This window comes from Vipera berus (genome assembly GCF_964194415.1).
Source record: "Vipera berus genome assembly, chromosome: 5".
NCBI lineage: Eukaryota > Metazoa > Chordata > Lepidosauria > Squamata > Viperidae > Vipera > Vipera berus.
Window position 1 is genome coordinate 9,687,845 of NC_138207.1, and position 19,929 is coordinate 9,707,773.

The following is a 19,929-nucleotide window of genomic DNA, read 5'->3' on the forward strand; positions in this document are numbered from 1 at the left end:
TTTACCTTACCTTTGGAACATCATTCTTGAGGCAACTTCAGAGAATGCTCTTTCATGGCCTATGCAGCCTCCAAAAACCACAGGAAAGCACGGCCCTCTCATGCAATTTCCAGTGAATCCAAAAGCTATGCAAGAGCACACTTCATTCTCACATGGCCTCACAACCTCCCAAAATTGCAAGAGTATGGAGCATGCTTTCAAGAATAGCTGTCAGGCATTGGTAAACACTTTGTGGCATGCCACTTTTGACACGTTTGTCATAGGTTCACCATCACTACAATAGACCATCCAATATTAATACTTCTAATATATCTTTCATGGAATTAAGCAAAACACTGCAAAACCATGACAAACAACACAAAACTGAGCTTGAATTATTTGTGGTTTAGGATATTGTAGCTATCCTAATATAAGTAGCTCAACATGATAAGCCCTAATCAGTGGTAGAATTCAAATACCTGAACAACCGGTTCTCTTATTTGATGCAGGCATGGGCCTCTGAGGCCTAGAACAGGCTTCTGGAAGTGGCAGCCATGCACTTCCGGTGGGCCATTCTAGGCCTGGTTCTCCAAATGCAGCAAAATTTAGCTACCAGTTCTGCTGAACTGGTGCGAACCAGCTGAATCCCACCACTGGCCTTAATGTAGTTTATGTATCTAGGCATGAACAGGGGGATTGATCAGAGGAGCTGCATACACCTAATTTAACTTAAATTCAATTGGATTATATTTTTGTTCTGTTCCCACTCCAGCACTTCCCCTTTCTGTTGGTCAGTCCTTGAGTTTGTACTCAGTGGGCAAAATGGAGTCATGCCATTGATCCCCAGATTAAAGCAGTAGATGTTACATGACAAATAGGCATGTACCTCCAACAGTCATGCTGTCCAAGCAAAAATCAGACAGTGTTTACAGAGGTTAAATATTTGATCTGTTACACATTTACTGAAAGTTTGCTTTGGATTTCAACTTGATTTGCCTTCATAAGATTCTTGAATTGAAAAGACTGTTTTGCAGCGCAGCAGACACCTGCAAGAATTTTGATTCCAATAAAGTTCTAAATTCTTGAAGCTGGTGTGATAATTCCAAAGTTATTTAGCTTTAAGATGAGTCTGTCCAGATTTCTCAACCTTGACAACTTTAAGAGGTTGGATTTGGATTCCCAGAATTCCCGAGCCAGCATGCATTTTTGTCTCTAAAGCACCAGTTATCTGTTTGGCCTGTAGCACTTCTACCTGCATGAGAGTTGTAAAAACAAAATATTTCTACACTGACAAAAAAAACAGCAGATCAGCAAAAGAGCTAGCACTAAACTAATTTTGCTGGCATTGTTTGGGAAACTTTTGTATGGAAGAATGGTCACTCCCGGTGAAGGTTTCCTTAATTAAAGCTGAAGAACAATTTCTTAATCTAGGATCCTACAGATATAAAGCTAAATATTTCCCTGTCCAGTTGTATCCAACTCTAGGGGGTGGTACTCGTCTTTGTTTCTTAGCCGAGGGAGCCAGCGTTGTCTGAAAACTTTTCCACGGTCATGTGGCCAGCATGACAATATGCTGCAACTCAGAGCGAGGGACGAAACACAAAATGCTGTTACCTTTCCCACCGAAGTGGTACCTATTGATCTACTCACATTTTGCATACTTCCCAACTGCTAGATGGGCAGGAGCTGGGGCAAGTAATGGGAGCTTGCCCCATTTCAAGGCACTCAGATGTCAAACCTGGGCTGTCAAGCTCAGTGGCCTTAACCACTGAGCCATCAAGTCCCCGCCCTACAGATATACTCTATTATAATATTTAGGGAATGAGGGGTTGCTTGGATTCCAAGGGGCGGAAGTCCTGAGACTTTGTGGCTGCAGAAATAGAGCCATTGTTGGAAACTTCCTAAATCAAATGGGTCCTTTTTTGTGATCATGTGGCAGCAGGGGAGGTTGCTTGCACAGTCCTAGGAAAACAACTTTCCTTCTCTAAATCCAAAGTGTTGCCCAGCTCCATACAAAACCTATTGCAGGTACTCCTCAACTTACAACCACATTTGGGACCAGGAATATCCATCGCTAAGCAAGGGGGTTGTTAAGAACAGTCATACCCAATTTCACAACTTTTTTTGCCGTGGTTAAGCAAATCACTGCAGTCCTTAAGCAAATCTAGCTTCTCCCATTAACTTTGCTTATTATAAGTCAGCTGGGAAGGTTAAAAATGGTGATCACCCCCAAGATGCTAAAGGTAAAGGTTCCCCCGCACATGCATGCTAGTCGTTTCCGACTCTAGGGGCCGGTGCTCATCTCCGTTTCAAAGCCGAAGAGCCAGCACTTGTCCGAGGACGTCTCCGTGGTCATGTGGCCAGCATGACTAGACGCCAGAGGCGCACAGAACGCTGTTACCTTCCCACCGCAGTGGTCCCTATTTTTCTACTTGCATTTTTATGTGCTTTCGAACTGCTAGGTTGGCAGAAGCTGGGACGAGTAACAGGCGCTCACTCTGCTACACGGCACTCGGGATTCGACCCGCCAAACTGCCGACCTTCCGATCGACAAGCTCAGCGTCCTAACCCACTAGACTGTTCTAAATACAGTACGTGCTGGTTGCCAAGCACCCAAATTTTGACCACATAACTGTGGTGAGGCTATGACAGTCATAAGTATGAGGATCAGTTGCAAGTCACTTTTTTCAGTGCCATTGTAACTTTGAACAGTTGCTAAACGAACAGTTGCAAGCTGAGGATTACCTGCATTGATACTTTAACTATTTCTTTGAGGTTTTTTGGATCATTACATGCTGTAGAAACACAGAAGAACATTGGCAGATTTTTTTAATTACTAGGACATGGACCAAACGGGTGGATTAGCCATCAAAATAAGGATGCAACTTTGGGATAAATTATGTTGTTTATATTTTTAATCATTGGTTGTGTTTCAGTTTATTCCTATGTTGTTTTAACTGTTAGCCACCCAGAATCATGTGTTAATGATGGGCGGCCATATCAGTTTATTAAATACATAAATAAAACTGCAACAGCGCTCATGTACTTTCTCTTTTCAGGCAGGTCCTGGAAAAAAGTTCCATGTCGCCTATCAAGTAAGAGAAACCGCGTGTCCAATTGATGCAGATGAGCCTTGGCAAAACTGTGATCTTTTGGGGATCTCAGAAGGAGTAAGTAATTTTTAATTTAATTTTAATTTAATTTTAATTCCATTTATATCCCGCCCTTCTCCGAAGACTCAGGGCGGCTTACAAGCTTACAAGTATTCATTCTTCCTCCTTTGATGTGGCAGAAAGAGTTTTATAGTGGGAGCAAGAAGAAAGAGAGGTGTACATTATAGGGCTGCCAGGATCACCATATGCAACCAGGCAAAAGATGCCATTAAAACAGATTTGTGGAAAAACTGCATTTTGGCACCAGCCTCAAGGAAGAGTACTACAGTTTTAGGTGGATTTCTTGGCAGTTTTAAGACATATGGACTTCAACTCCCAGAATCCTCTAGCCAATAGGCTAGCTGAGAAATTCTGGGAGTTGAAGCCCACATGCCTCAAAGCTGTCCCTTTGGCCTATATTGTCATGTGACTGTTGAGTCTACATGCATGACTGTAGTGGGGACCAGTTGGCCCATTAAAAAAATGACCCTGCCTTCTGTTCCCAGTTGGTGTCATCACCTGACCCTTAAAGGCCAATAGAAGGAAGAGATTTTTATCAAATTTGGGCAGACATTGAGTTATTGAGTTAGAATTACATTAGGAGATTTTTCTTTATTTAAACCAGACATGTCAAACACAAGGCCTGGGGGCCAGATCCGGCCCGCGAAGTGGTTTCATGCGGCCCATGAAGCCATCCTGAAAACAGTGAGGGAACGGCCCCCACTGCCTTGGCCCTGGCCCAGAGACCCTCCTTCTGCCAGAGACCCTCAGATCTGTCCCACTCCTGCCCAGGCCCCCATAGGCACCCTTGATGCGAACGATGTAGAGCTGGCCACGCCCACCCAGTAGGCCATAAGCACTCTAGCCACGCCCACCCAGTAGGCCACGCCCACTCAGGCCATACCCACCCGGCCCCCTGAAGGCAACTGCAATGCTGATGCAGCCCTCAATGAAATTGTGTTTGACACCCCTGATTTAAACTCTCTCTCTCTCTCTCTCTCTCTCTCTCTCTCTCTCTCTCTATCTATCTATCTATCTATCTATCAGTTTATTCCACTAGGCACAGCTAAATGATAGGATTACAAATGAAGATTACCATCTACCATCTGCTTTATTTGTCTCTCCAAAGACCTGTCTGCCTGTGCTCCATCACACATTATAAAAAATGTAGGATCTTATCCCAATGCAGGTAGTCCTCGACTGGTCAAAGTTACAACTGCATTGAAAAAAAATGACATGACCATTTTTCATATTTCTGACCTTTTTAGGATCCTCATGATCATGTGATCAAAATTCAGATGCCTGGCAACTGACTCATAATTATGACAGTTGCAGTGTCCCAAGATCATGTGATCACCTTTTGCGACCTTCTTACAGGCAAAACCAATGGGGAAAGCAAAAGCCAAATTCACTTAACCGGATTACTAATTTATCAGCTGCAGTGATTCACTTAACAGCTGAGGCAAGAAAGGTCGTAAATGGGGCAAAATTCACTTAACAAATATCTCACTTAACAACAGAAATTTTGGGCTCAATTGTGGTTGTAAGTTGAGGACTACCTGTATTTAAGTACAGGCAGCGAAGGTCTCACTAATAACCCATTGATTGTTTATTCAACAATATCAAAAATCTATGAAATGTGATCAGTTCTGTTTCTTAACAGTGGAAAGTGGATTTATAAACTCCTGAAAGGTAATTGTGATATGCCACTTAACACATAAGAACTCAACTGATGTCTCTTTTTGCTTCTCTCACAGCATTATGGAAACTGTACAGCTGATATTGATACTGAGTCGCAAGATTTTTCTTCCGTTTCACAGAACTGCAAACTTAGCCCAGGTGAGTAACCTTTAAGCTAGCATTCAGAAAAATCATCATTTTTCTATCCTGCTCTTGATGATAATGGAGAGAAAAAAGAATCAGTGGCCTGATTTAAGCCAATAATAGTGAGGGAGGAAAAAAAAATCAGGAAAGGGTGATACCAAACGAAGTTGACCTTCATTTTTCATTGTGTAATTCAGTACATCGTGGGCCAAACTACATTTAATGGATTGCTCAGTTGCCAAATAAGGAATTGTGTAATGTTGAAATAGAATGTGTAGGGAAAAAATGTTTGGGATTTTTGAGTTTTTAGATAAAGGGCTGAATGGTTTCAAGTTAAGGCTTTTAAACCATTCAGCCCTTTATCTTTCTCCAAAAATTATTACATAAGATATTCATTTTACTCCATAAAATCCCCAGGGGAAAAATCAGTTCTATTTTAGTCATGAGGGATTTTGGAGGGTACAATGAATGCCTTGCCCCTCAATGCCTTACTCCTTTTCTCATCTTAATCAATCCAAATACCCTTAAACAACAATAAAAAGAAACTAGGTTGTGCTAGATGTTCTGCTCCAAATACACACCCTTGCTTATCACAGTTAAACTTTTAAACTTTTTCTCCAAAACTTTGACTAATGGAGATGGGTGAAAAAGAAATCAGATTTCCAGTTACAACTCCCTCACTTTCCACACACAAACCTGTTCTGCTTTCTAATGGACATATCATCTTTGTGGAAAATTGTATTTCGGCTGCACTAAGATCACTGACCAAATAAAAAAAAGAAAGAGAGCTGTGTAGTCACTCTGTCAACCATAAAGTTTCATAGTTCTTCTAGCAGACAAGATATGGTCTTTTCCCATGGAAAGGCTTTTTCCTACTAACTAGATCACCTTGGACTGGTTTCAGCTTCTTCTAGCAAGGTGGGATCTCTGTTATGTGGACACATCTTCAATGACCAGTAGATTGAGGGGGTAAAAGTGGTTATGTGGAGAAACCTATTGTTAAAAGAAAAATCATCTATTAAGTGCAAGCCGGGAATAAATACAATGGAGGCTGTTTGGAAAGAAGGTTCTGTTCATTGAAGAACAAAACCAACAGCATATGGTTCTGGGGCAGCTGACAAATTGGAGTTGGGATAGGTGGGCTTTTTATACCTTCTTGGGCTTTGTATTTGAAACTGTTCCTGTTCCTGTGCCATGTACTTTGACCTGAGCTTGAATGTGCCCTTTTGGTATTCCTAATGGCGGTGGGTTAATCCTATTATGTTCCTGTCCTGTAGTATTTGTTTTTCTAATCCCATCATCTCAAATCTTCTCTGGAGCTGTGGCTGAAGGCATTTTGCTTATGAGTAGGTGACCCCAAATGTGCATTTCTAAAAGCTGGCCTGCTTGGGGGAAGGAGACTGGGGGCTGGTTTCTGTCTAAAATTTTTCTCCTTTGTTCCTTTGGGGAAGTATAATATTCTGCCTTTTTAATATTCATCAAAATATTTCCTTCTCTGGGGGGTGGACTTGCAACACTATAATCCCCAATTAGATATAAAATCTGACTGATTATGGCCATACCTAGTGATGAACCAGTTGGTGTGGTGATTAAAGTGCTGCCCTATAAACCAGGAGACTGTGAGTTCTAGTCAACTTTTAGGCACAAATGCCAAATGGGTAACTTTCGGCTAGTCACTCTCTATCAACTCAACCCACCTCACAGGGCTGTTGTGGGGAAAATAGGAGGAGGAAGGAGTATTAGGTATGTTTGCCAACTTGAGTTACTTATAAAAATCTCCAACAATGAGACGTGTTGCATATAAATGTAATAAAACAAACAAATAAATAAATGTAAAAATCTAATAATAACTTGTTAAGTGCTGAATCTGAACATGGGGCTGACAATGACAAACTATAATGAACCAAGATCTATTACGTGCCTTACTGAAACCGCCCCCTGATGTGCTTTCCAAGCTTCCATTTCCTAGAGTTGTAAGAATCAAATAAAATTAAAAGAGCCTTGGTGGAGCAGTGGGCTAATGCCTCCTTAAGTAACACCAGCTGCCTGCAATTAGTGCAGGTTCGTATCCCACCAGGCTCAAGGTTGACTCAGCCTTCCATCCTTCTGAGGTAGGTAAAATGAGGACCCAGATTGTTGGGGGCAATAAGCTGACTTTGTAATAATGCCGCTTGGGGAGGGGGGGGGCGAAAGCCCTAATAAGCAGGCATATACATAGAACGAAGGCTATTGCTAAGCACATTGATTTGTGCTTCTTAGCTTGTAAGCCGCCCTGAGTCTTCGGAGAAAGGTGGGATATAAATGGGATTTTTTTAAAAAAATGGCATTTATTTAAGATATTTAAATAGTCAGCCTTTCAGTCCAAGGTACAGAGAAGCTGCATGTTAAAAGAGAAAAACAGCTAATCAGAAACAGCTGCTAGTGACACCACACCCCCCCAAAGGAAAACATACTGATAGGATGGGCCTTATCTCACACCCACTTTATAATTGTATATGAAAAATAAAATTCTACAGAGATGGCAGTACAGTTCTCACAAGTTTAGTGTAAAAAGTTTAACATCTATCAGTTATAAGGATTTGTAATATATGTTAGTCACAAAAGTTAGTCCTTCTCCAGGAACGCCCGGTGTAAAATGGCTGTGCAGATGCATCTCAGATTATTAAGAGACATCACTGAACTAAACTGTTTAAAATAAAAAGGCAGATTTTAAAAAAAATAAAAATTCTTTCTTGGTTTTAAAACATGTCCACAATGTAATGGTGACACCTAGTTGTCAGCCGCATGCAGTGACCAAGATGTTGTGTTTCCAAAGTTAAAATTCAAAACCACAAGAAATAGACCTCTAGTTCCTCTGCCTATGGAAAAATTCCTCTTTGCACTTGGACAAAAACGGGGACAACCAGGACAATTTCTCCATCCCCCCTTTCCAAATCTATTAGAGATTTAATCATTATTAATTCTACAGCATAGTCGATACATGGTTGCCCTGAATTTGAACAAGTGAAACCAGATACTAAAATATGAAAAAAGGTAAATTTTGCAGCAACATTTGAAGCATAGCAGGTCATAAATCTCCCACCTCACTGTCACTTAGATCCTCACAATGTATACAGTTGTCTGGTTTCTGGAGTTTTCTTCTGTAGCCCAGTGGTCCCCAACCTTTGCGGCTTGGCAGTCCGGCTGGGGGAGGGATTGAGGAAGTGGACCGTGTGAGTTCCCATCTCACACAGATACATCCGAGCCAGGCCACCTTTCCCTGTCCTTCAGTCTTTTTTTGCACCAAAAGCTTTTGCAAAAGGATGGAAGGCCTGAAGCAGCGCAAGATCACTGCCATGAAGCCTTTCATCCATTTGCAAAAGCTTTGGGCATGGAGAAGAGAGGTGCAGTCTTGTGCTCCTTCAGTGGCTTGGCGGCTTGGCTGGGGGGGAGGGGAGAGGGGAACCAGGCCACGCAAGTGGCAGACCAGTCTACACAGGACCTCAACTCCACTCATGCAAGAGAGAAGCCTTTGGTGTGCTGCTCACATGAGTGGAGCTGCGTGCATGTGTTGGAAGAAAGGTCTTCATTGTGGTTCATCCAAGCTGGGAATAAACATGGCAACTGCTTTGGGAAGAAGGTTGTAGTTTATTGGAGAGGAGAACCAGACAGGAAGATGTCTGCCAGAAAAAAAGGACTGAGCACATGGAGGGAGTGGGTTTTTCTACCCTCTGGAGCCTTTTGTTTGGAGTGATTTCCTGTTCCTGTTTGAGGCTATTTCTTGTGTCATGTATTCTGAGCTGAGTCTGGGTTTGCCCTTCTGGTATTCTGCTAGTGATGGGTTACTCCTATTATGTCCAAAGGTCATATCTTGCTTCCCTGGGGCTGGGGTATGTAGATTTTAGGTGTCTTTGTCTTCTTAATCTCCCAGCTGGGGGACTGCAACCTTCCTGGATTTACATCTGCTTGGGGGAGGGAGACCTGGGGCTATCAAGAAAAAGTGGGCATGCTTTCCTGCCTCTTTAAGACCCTTTTGAGGAAATATATTTTTCTGCCCTTTTAATATTTCCTTCTCTGGGGGGCTGACTTCCCACACATGCATGCACATGCTCCCACTAGTCCACCTCTCATGCAGCCCAGTTCCAAATAGGCCATGGCCTGGTATTTGGGGACCCCTGTTCTAGCCCATAAACAGCTTTGGGAGGCCTACTATGCGTTTCTAATCTAGTCTGTAGTTCATCTTTTCTGTTAGTCTTCTTCCAATTCCTTCCTTCCTAATACAGTATGTTGCAATCACAACTCCCAGAATTCATAGCCAGAAAAATTCTGGAAAGGAATTCTCGGAGTTATAGTCCTAATAGACTTGGTGGTCCCTAGGCGTAAGTAGAGTGGTGTGTGTCACTTTGTCCAGCAAGACTACAACAACCAAATATATATATTGCTTGAAGGCTGAGTCTAGATCTCACTTTTATTTAAATGTATGTGGAAATAACCATGTGTGAAAAGTTTAGATGTCATAAACTCCAGTGTTTAAAAGGCAAGGTATGGTATAGTTTTTCCCTACCATTAATTTCTCTAAGATGAATTGCCCCATGTCATTTGTCCTTTCCTAAACTACTCTTTTATTCCTTTCATTCCTTTTAATCGCTAACCTTTATCTGTTTGCGTACTGAGCGCTGCAGTAATTTCCACTTTTAATTTCTTTACTTTTGTTTTGCTTTTTCTAATTTACTGTTGGCTTGCTTTCAGGACAGGAGAATGTAGCTCGATCCCTTGCTAAATGTCTGGGTTGCTGGCATCCCATAGACCCTAAGAGCTTGGAAGTGCTTCCCATTGTGAGATTCGCCATACGGCAATTTAACAATCAGAGTCAACACTTTGCCTTATTTGAAATTGGAGAAATAAACAAAGTTACACGTCAGGTTTGTATATGTTCCTATAATTCCCTATCTCAACTTTACAGAATTAGGTGATTTGGATAGATTTATAGTTAAATCTGAGGGACGCGGTGGCTCAGTGGGTTAGGACGCTGAGCTTGTCGATCAGAAGATCGGCAGTTTAGCGGGTCGAATCCCGAGTGCCATGTAGCAGAGTAAGCGCCTGTTACTCATCCCAGCTTCTGCCAACCTAGCAGTTCAAAAGCACGTAAAAATGCAAGTAGAAAAATAGGGACCACTCCGTTGGGAAGGTAACAGCATTCTGTGCGCCTTTGGCGTCTAGTCATGCCGGCCACATGATCGCGGAGACATTCTTGGACAAGCGCTGGCTCTTCGGCTTTGAAACAGAGATGAGCACCGGCCCCTAGAGTCGGAAACGACTAGCACGCATGTGCGGGGGAACCTTTACCTTTACCTATAGTTAAATCTGAAAATGCGGAATGTGGAGTATCCTTCCCTTGTGTATGTTTTTGAAACCTTCATTTGTTAAACTAAACAACACAGCCCTGTCAAATGTTGATAAAACGCACAGTGTCTGTGCAATTTTATTTAAACTACAGTGATACCACAGTACTTGACGTTAACTTGACGTTAACTGAGAGTATTAACTGGGGTTTTAATTGTATTTTAATTGTAAGTGGGGTTTTTAGTTCAAGGTTAGTGTAATCGTTTTAATTGTTTTTAATTTTTGTAACTTGCGTATTGTTTTTAAAAAAACCTTGTGAACCGCCCTGAGTCCTATGGGAGAAGGGCGGTATATAAGTCTAATAAAATAAATAAATAAATAAATTGGTTCCGGGAGGTGCAATGAATGCCAAAAACAAGGAATACCAAGCATAAGGAATAATGTAAATAGCTTTAATGCGTTTCCAAAAACAATGCACATTTTTAAGGCAATATGTAAAAAGATAGGGTCATATATCATTACATGAGAAATAAATCTAAAAATGAATAAATACTTAGATTAAATAAACACTTTACTTGTACTGATGAGGGGCGGGGAGCACAAAAATATCCAAAATGGCAACAAAAGCTTAGATAATATCGCAAGCGGACGTGCACAGGGCAAGAGCTACTGTGTGACTAACATGTCACCTTTGTTTCGGGTGGAAAGGGTAGTGAGTCATGAGGCAACCAACAATGACTACCTGTAGCTTCCATGTTGAGTGCCAAATAAATGACAAGTAGCAGGACAAAATTTTCTCATCAAAATGTGTTGAGTTCCAAATTTGATGAGTTTCAAAGCAATTGAGCACCAAGGTACCACTGTAATTTCTTTTCTCTTAACAAGGTACTTGTTCCATGCAACTTCTCTTAAATTTCTTGCAGGTGGTTAATGGATGGAATTACCGTTTTGAATATTCAGTGAAAGAAACAAATTGTTCCAAGAATGAATTTCCAGATCTGAGTCCAGCATGTAGACACCTTCCCAAAGGTGTAAGTGAACTTCATTTTTATCCTGCTCCTAGGAGCAATAGTGTAACATACTAGCACACACATATTCCTGCCAGACTCATTTGGAACTTACCAGTAACTGCTCCATCTTATTTGTAAAGTTACTTCACCTGGCATCCTCCTACTGGCAATTGAAAGAAACAAATGTATCCATCTGTCCATGCATACATGTATATGGGTGTGTATGTGTATGCACACAAAGAAAGAAAGAAAGAAAACTCTTTTAATAATACCTTCTCCTAATTAGATAGTGTAAAGGATGTGGCTGGAGTGGCCAGCAATTCCTTTGAGATAGATCAGCATCAGCAATATGGGCCTTGTCAGGATTAGTAAGATAAAAAAAAATCAGTTTGTTTAAAAAAAAAGAAATACAGTTCAACCATCCTTGCTTAATTTTAAATGTTACATGTACACAAAGGTAGTCCTTGGTTAACAACAGTAACCAACAGTCCTCATTGCTGTTGTTAAGCAAGAATCGCAGATGGTTAAACTATGAGTTTCTTACAACTTCCTTTCATCTTGCAACAAACAAAGGCAATGGGGAAGCCAACAGGAAGTCAAAAGAAAACCTGGATTGCAGTGGCTGCTGCTGGACACAGGAGGGCGCACATGCCCCAGCAGTACAGCACCAAGCCTCATCCAGCCCAGCCCAGCAGTACAGCACAGCTCAAAGCCCTAAGCACCACAACCCAGCAGCAAGCACAAAGTCCCAGTTGCCCCACTGAAGCACGAAGACCCAGCTGCTCCAAGCCCAGCAGTGGAGCATGAAGACCAAACCATGCCAGCCCAATAACCCAGCGTTAGATCCCCAGCTGCAGCCATTCTGCACTCGGCAGCCATTGCCACTGTGCACTCTGCCATCTTCTTCTTCTCACTGCTGACAAGACCTCCCTGCATGGCTTTCTTCTTGAGGTCTCATGATGAAACCATCACACGTAATCTCAAGAAGACGACTTTGCACAGCTAACATCTGCCTCGCAAGGAGCCAGGGTGGACAGGCAAGGAGACCGCGAAGGTCAGCTGGAGGCAGCAGGAGATGGGCAGGGGCACAGAGCACAGGGGGCAAAATTGCAGAGATTTGTGTGTGGGGGGGGGGAAATATTCCTGTAAATTCTAAAGGTTAATCAGACCCCTTGATCTCTGGTTTTCCCAGCATTGGTTTTTGGCTTCTGTCTGAGCTCTGCCTCAAGACTTGAAGGGACAAAAGCTTTTCTCCATATCCTGCAGAGGTAGAAGCCAAGATAATCTGACAGCGTGTGCCTGTGGCAAAAAGGCTCTTTTCTGTGGATGCATGTTATCTGGAACAGGGAATGTGCATTCTTTGTGTGAGCTCGTACTTTGTGCCAGTCATACTCACGGGGATGTCCATCTGGGAAAATCACCCTGAGTGAGAGACAAAGGATCTGCCTGATAAAAGCATGGTTTAGTCTTCTCGTTTTTGTCTCCTTCCAGCGAGAAGGTTCCTGTACAGCTAATGCCCACGTTGACAATGCAAACACACTGGTCCATGCAGAACAGGACTGCAAAGTACAAGGTCTGTAACTGTCGTTCTGTAGCCGCTACTTCCTTGATTCAGCATTGCTTGGTACATCACGATGATGACAAATTCATATTGCTTGCATGCAGTTCTGTAGGGTCTTCTGCTATATATATGCGAAAGCCCTGATAAAGTGGCTGAACAACAGTTCCTGTAATCCTCCTCCTCCTCCTCTGGCCATAGTTCCAAAAGATGCAGAACCCATCAGGCACAGCTAACTAGTAGAGGGGTTGATGCAACTTGCAGTTCTGGATTTAGAGAAACAAAGATTGAGGGCAGAGGTTCGCTCTCTGAGCTTGTGGGTTGATTTCCAAACATTTCATTACTCCTAAACTTGGCTGAAGATGTTACCTAGCCTGGCAATGAAATCAACCCACAAGTTCAGAGAGCGAACCTCCACCCTCATCCTCCACCCAGTTACAGATATTCGCCACCATCGCAAACAATGATTGGCCCTCCAAAAACAAAAGCATCAGGTTAATATGGCTTCCAGAATTACTTTCTTACACCCTGTCCCTGGGTTAACAATGTTTGACTTAAGGATGACTCGTAAATATGAATGAGCTGTCTATTAATAAAAATGGCGGACAGTGTTCTCCTTGCTCAAGCCAATGAAGTGCTGATGCCACCTGTTTTTGACATACAACCTGTTTTCATGAATTTTTAGTGGCTCCTGAAAGAACTGCGTGGCTTCAGCACTTTCCTGGCTCAAGGAAGGGCAATCCTGTGTGCCATTTTTAGTAATAGGCGATAGATAGATAGATAGATAGATAGATAGATAGATAGATAGATAGATAGATAGATAGATAGATAGATAGATAGATAGATAGATAGATAGATAGATAGATAGATAGATAGATAGATAGATGATGGATGGGTAGGTAGGTAGGTAGGTGGAGAGAGAGAGAGAGAGAGAGAGAGAGAGAGAGAGAGAGAGAGAGAGGGGTGGGTGGGTGGGTGGATAGATAGATAGATAGATAGATAGATAGATAGATAGATAGATAGATAGATAGATAGATAGATAGATAGATAGATAGATAGATAGATAGATGGGTGGAGAGAGAGAGAGATGGGTGGGTGGAGAGAGAGAGAGAGAGAGAGAGAGAGAGAGAGAGAGAGAGAGAGAGAGAGAGAGAGAGAGAGAGAGAGAGAGAGAGAGAGAGAGATGGACGGACGGACAGACGGACAGACAGACGGACAGACAGACAGACAGACAGACAGACAGACAGATAGATAGATAACCTTTATTGTCATTTTTTACTGTGGGTACAATGGCACACATTAAAAATGAAATTTAGTTGCTGGTTCTCAAAGTGTACACATACATAACACACATTTAAACATACTATATACAAAATATGTATAGGCCTACATATAAGTAACATATGAATATTAATCACTGCCCGTCTTGAATACATAATGGAAGGAGGAAACTTGAGAGTTCACAAGGTTCCATACTGTATGGAACAAAACTGTGACTGAATCTGGATGTTCTGCTTCGGATACCACGAAGCCCCTTCCTCCCAGAAGGGAACAAGGAAAACAGGTTGTACAGTATAGTGGAGTGGAATACAGCATTCCTTTTATATACACAAATTGGTGGCCATGATGAAACCATAGATAATAACCATTTACTCACGGTAAATTCCAAACTGCTACAGAGCAATTTGCACTCATACATTTTTTGCAAGGGGAAAATGTGTTCAATAATCTCTTACAAAAAAATAACATAGATGCAGGCTGAAATTCTTGTAATCTTTCCTTTTCACAATAATCTGATATAAACTTGTACTTTTATCTATATATTTTCAACAGTTGAAGAAAAGGTGGAGCCTCCCATTGATGCATGTTTTGGTTGCGTAGTCCCGATTGCAAAGGACAGCCAAGAACTGAAGGAGCCTCTGCAAGCTGCTATAGAATCATTCAATGCAAAAAACAACAGTGACTTTCATTTCAAAATTGTAGCACTAGGAGAAGTCACAAGACAGGTTTGGATTTTATCACTGCTACTATTATATAGCAACTTTGCTAAGACAACATAGTTTGAACCTGAATCCATTTCCATTTCAGGCCCTCAGGCTGCAGAAACTCTCTAATGTTGCTGTTGTTAGCTGCGAAGTTGTGTCCGACCCATCGCGACCCCATGAACAACATTCCTCCAGGCCTTCCTGTCCTCTACCATCTTCTGGAGTCCATTTAGGCTCAGGCCTACTGCTTCAGTGACTCCCTCCATCCACCTCATTCTCTGTCGTCTCCTTCTTCTCTTGCCCTCAATCTTTCCCAGCATTAGGCTCTTCTCCAGTGAGTCCTTCCTCCTCATTAGGTGGCCAAAGTATTTGAGTTTCAACTTCAGGATCTGGCCTTCTAAAGAGCAGTCAGGGTTGATCTTCTCTAGGACTGACCGGTTTGATTGCCTTGCAGTCCAAGGGACTCGCAGGAGTCTTCTCCAGCACCATAGTTCAAAGGCTTCAATTCTTTGGCGCTCAGCCTTTCTTATGGTCCTACTTTCACAGCCATACATTGCAACTGGGAAGACCATAGCCTTGACTATACGCACTTTTGTTGACAGGGTGATGTCTCTGCTTTTTAGTGTGCTGTCTAGATTTGCCATGGCTTTCCTCCCGAGGAACAAGCGTCTTTTAATTTCTTGGCTGCAGTCCCCGTCTGCAGTGATCTTGGAGTCCAGGAAAATAATATCTGTTACTACCTCCATTTCTTTCCCATCTATTTCCCAGGAATTGAGAGGGTCGGATGCCATGATCTTGGTTTTCTTAATGTTAAGTTTCAAGCCAACTTTTGCACTCTCCTTCTTCACCCGCAACACGAGGCTCTTTAGTTCCTCTAAACTCTCTAATGATAGATGACAAATAAAGAAATAAATTTTGTTCATTATTTCCATTACAAAAACCAACCTAAATACAGGTTGTAGATTTTGGAATAATCAAATATAAATAGGTCTATATATAAGTGTCACCACTGCACTTATAAATTTAACAGGAGGAAGCTAAGCCTCTTGCTCATAAGTGCAGAGGTTGCCCTGTGCCCATTGCAACTGAAAACCCAGAACAGAAGGAGCCTTTGGAGGCTATTCTGAAATACTTAAAGTATTCTAAAGATATAGAAGTAATCAAAATTACAAACAGCTTTAAACTCTGCCTGTACATAGTACTCTATTGCAATTTGGATATTTTTTTTAAAAAAAAGTCTGGTTTGGGCTAAGACAGTCACCTCTTGAGATTTCCCAGCTCTGCTGGTCTTGAACAAATTATATAGTGAAAGACCAGGATTTTTACATCTTAAGCTTTCCTAACTAGATGTCTTGCAGATACAGATAGTCCTAGACCTACGAGCACAACTGAGCTCCAAATTTCAGTTAACAAGACAATTGTGAAGTGAGTCTTGCCCCATTTTATGACCTTTCTTACCACAGTCGTTAAGTGAATCACTGCAGTTGTTGAATTAGTAACTGGTTGCAAAGTGAACCTAGCTTCTCCGTTGACTTTGCTTGTCAAAAGGCCAGAAGAGCTGGCCCTGGGACACCGCAGCCTTCATAAATATGAGTCGGTTGCCAAAGCATCTGAATTTTGATCATGTGACCATGGGGATGCTGCAATGGTCGTAAGTATGAAAAGAGTTCATAAGTCATTCTTTTCAGTGTTGCTGTAACTTTGAACGATCACTAAATGAACTGTTGTAAGTCAAGGACTACCTGCGATGTCAAAGTGTTTGGAGACTGCAAGCTAGGAAAGGCCATTAGGCAGCAGAAACTCTATGCCTCAGGAACATGATTCTAACCACACACACATTTGTGGACAGAAAATCTCAGCTTGAGTCCTTGACATTTCCAGTTAAGGGCTGGGAAATTCCTGACACAAACCTTGGAGTGTCCTGTCAGGCAACATCAAGTATTCTGGGCATCATAGGTCAATGGTTTTGTTGTGATTCAGCATCAGCCTGTGATACTGGCAGCTGAGTCTGATGATCCTGAAGAGGAGGAGGAGGAGGGGTTTGGAGAGCCTTTGGTGTCAGAGGGAGGCTCTGATGCACTGCAGGACTCTCAGCCTGGCCCCTCCCATCATGTTCCTCATCAGACTCAGCTGTGTCAGCACGAGGTATTGGACATAGATGATTCACAGCTGGATCTATTCAGGGACACTAGGAGCAGGAGGCAATCCAGCAGAGTAGAACAGAGAAAGGCCATGAGGCAACTCAGTGAGAGGAGGAGAAGGCAATGAGAAGCCACACCTTGGGACTGCTGATAAAAGGGGAAGGTGTGGGAGGTGCTAGTTGCTGAAGGCAACCGTTTGAAGATCTTCTGCTAGAGTCCTGGTCTGTTATTCCTGTTTAACTCTTGTTTGAACTTTTAGTTTAATTCTTGTTTGAACTTTTGATTCCTTTGTAAATAAATTTGGTTGGGTTTTTCCAGCCTGTTGACTATAAAAAGGGGTTGTCCCTGACATTCAAACAGGGCCGGTCATAGGTTGGAACAGAACAGGTTTGACTTGATCCATGGCAGCTTCTTATACACCTCTGAGGGAGCACCATCTTTCTTTGGCCATTTCACTTGCTTCTTTTTATTAGAATCCTAGAGGAGGAATGGGTCCTTGGGGCCACTGAATCCAACATGAGCTAACCAGACAGCAAGCCAAGGTGTTTTTTTTTGTTCTTCGTGGGTTTACGCTATTCAGCATCTAGTCTAAATACAGCTGCTCATCGTTTTTCTCCTTGAATTTCAGGTTGTGGCTGGGACAATATATCGATTTGATGTGATAATTCAGAAAACAAATTGCTCCAAGGCTGAAGTTGAGAAGCTAAATAAAGATTGTACGGCTGCTGAAGATGGTGTAAGGCACCGGGATTAGGTTTATGGAAATTTTCACTCATCCAGGTCATGGTTGTCCCAGAGGTGCTTTTTCACCTTGGACTTTCTTGGTTTTCCCTGAAGACGTTTCGCTTCTCATCAAAGAAGCTTCTTCGGTTGTCAAGGATGAAAGTCCAGTTGCCTTTTGAAAAAGCAGCTTTGGGAAGAGCCTAGGATTAGTTCAAGAGGAATGTTTTACTTAAGGGAGCAAGAGTTCATTTTAAAGTTGGTTCTTGAAACATAAAGTTGGTGAGAAATGATGCAATTCCTCATAGATGCATATTAAGCCTTGCAATAATCTTTCTGATAGAACAATCCTACGTATGCCTACCCAAACTCTAAACCTTAAACACAAGTTAATAAAACTCATCTGCCCAAACAAACCATATGATTCACCCAACAGGTCCACTTTTTTGGTTTACTAACCATTTTTTAGTTTATTAAAATACTATAATTTGTTATTAGGAAATGTAGTGAGAAGAAAGCATTGGGATATAATTTGATGAAGTAGAGTTCCACAAATCAGTTTTCTCCAAATGGCTGCTGTGTCAGCTGGAAACTTAAGATCCCAACCCACTTCCACATCCCCTCATTGAGAATGGTTTTCTAAGAGCATACTCACATATAGACACAAAGACACACAGAGAGACCCAGAAACAAAGTGATGCAGGAATAATAAGTCATGATTTTATTGCATTAATTTATATTCCCTGACTTAACTTTTTGAATGAATCGCTCTTCCCCGAATCATAGATAAAAGCCAAAAATATTCGGAAAACAAATAAAAATTTTGTCACCTTTTGGAAAAGTGAATATTTTCCCCAAACAACACTCAAAATATAATTATTCTACCTCATAGATCAGTGGTGATGAACCTATGGCATGTGTGCCAGAGGCGGCACTCAGAGCCCTCTCTGTGGGCACATGCGCCATTGCCCTAGCCCCGCCTCCCCCCATGGGCCCCTCCTTACCAGCAGCCCCCCCAGAGGAGAGTCGCCATCCAGCGCGGCCTGTGCGGAGCAGCATAGCCAACGACATGGCAGCCGGGTAGTGGGGACAAGACTCCACCCTCACGCCCCATCATACGCAGTTGATGCTGTGGGGCGCGGGCAGAGGGCATGGCCACCATGGCGCTGCTGGGCTGCCTGGGCAATCTGCGGCAGGCCGTGGAGGCAGTGAGTGGCCCTGTGGGTAGGCGGGGTGGGGACAGAGAGGGGGTGGGCTGGGGGCAGGGCGGAGTGGAGCAGGGGCAGGGTGGGGGGCGGGGGTGGTTTGTGGGCACTCGGTCTCTAAAAGGTTCACCATCACTGTCGTAGATTGTTTTTATGCCAATGTTCAACAAGAGATGAGTGTTTTCCCTTGTTTTTTGCGGGGGTGACAGGAGCAGTTGTTCTGCCGTGGCTCAGTTCGTATGAGACTCTGGGAATTGTTCATCTCATCTGAAGTGAACTGCCAAGAGCACCAAAACTCAGAGGTATTCAAATCTATAGGTAGTCCTCAATTGGGCCAAAATTTATGTTGTTTTTTTTATTTATTTTAATTACATTTATATCCCGCCCTTCTCCGAAGACTCAGGGCGGCTTACAAGCTTAGCAGTAGCCTTCATTCTATGTATATGCCTGCTTATTAGGGCTTTCACACACACCCCAGCGGCATTATTACAAAGTCAGCTTAATTGCCCCCAACAATCTGGGTCCTGTTGATAAGTGAGATATTTGTTAAATGGGTTTTGCCCCATTTTATGACCTTTCTTGCCTCAGTGGTTAAGTGAGTCACTGCAGTTGATAATTAAATCACTGCAGTTGATAAGTTAGTAACCTGGCTGTAAAGTGAATCTGGCTTTCCCCATTGACTTTGCTTGTCAGGAGGTCGCAAAAGGAGATCACATGACCTTGGGACACAGCAACTGTCATAAATATGAGCCAGTTGCCAAGCATCTGAATTTTGATCACGTGACCCTGGGGATGCTGCAAAGGTCATAACTGGAAAACAGTCATAGGTCACTTTTTTCAGTGCCACTGAAAAATTTTGAACCGTCACTAAATGAACTGTTGTAAGTCAAGGACTACCTGTATTAATTTATTTTGAAGCAATCCATTGTTCCATGTATGATTCTGCTGTTTCTTGCCCCGCATACAGTTTTCTCAGGAGACAGGTAAGCTGGTCTGGTACTGCTATCTCTTTAAAAACTTGCCACAGTTTGTT

The 19,929-nt window shown here is 42.5% G+C and overlaps 1 protein-coding gene across 1 annotated transcript in view; it reads left to right on the top strand.

The window, feature by feature from the left end:
* Positions 1 to 18,775, top strand: part of LOC308669348 (kininogen-1-like) — a gene marked incomplete at its 3' end in the record, with an annotated part of 28,831 nt that extends 10,056 nt beyond the window's left edge. The window contains exons 3-8 of the mRNA XM_081329984.1: positions 3,039 to 3,149; positions 4,889 to 4,970; positions 9,666 to 9,856; positions 11,201 to 11,308; positions 12,779 to 12,860; positions 18,666 to 18,775. Coding sequence (XP_081186110.1) covers positions 3,039 to 3,149; positions 4,889 to 4,970; positions 9,666 to 9,856; positions 11,201 to 11,308; positions 12,779 to 12,860; positions 18,666 to 18,775 — 684 coding nt within the window. The remainder of the gene's footprint in view (positions 1 to 3,038; positions 3,150 to 4,888; positions 4,971 to 9,665; positions 9,857 to 11,200; positions 11,309 to 12,778; positions 12,861 to 18,665) is intronic.
* Positions 18,776 to 19,929: the final 1,154 nt, after the last annotated feature.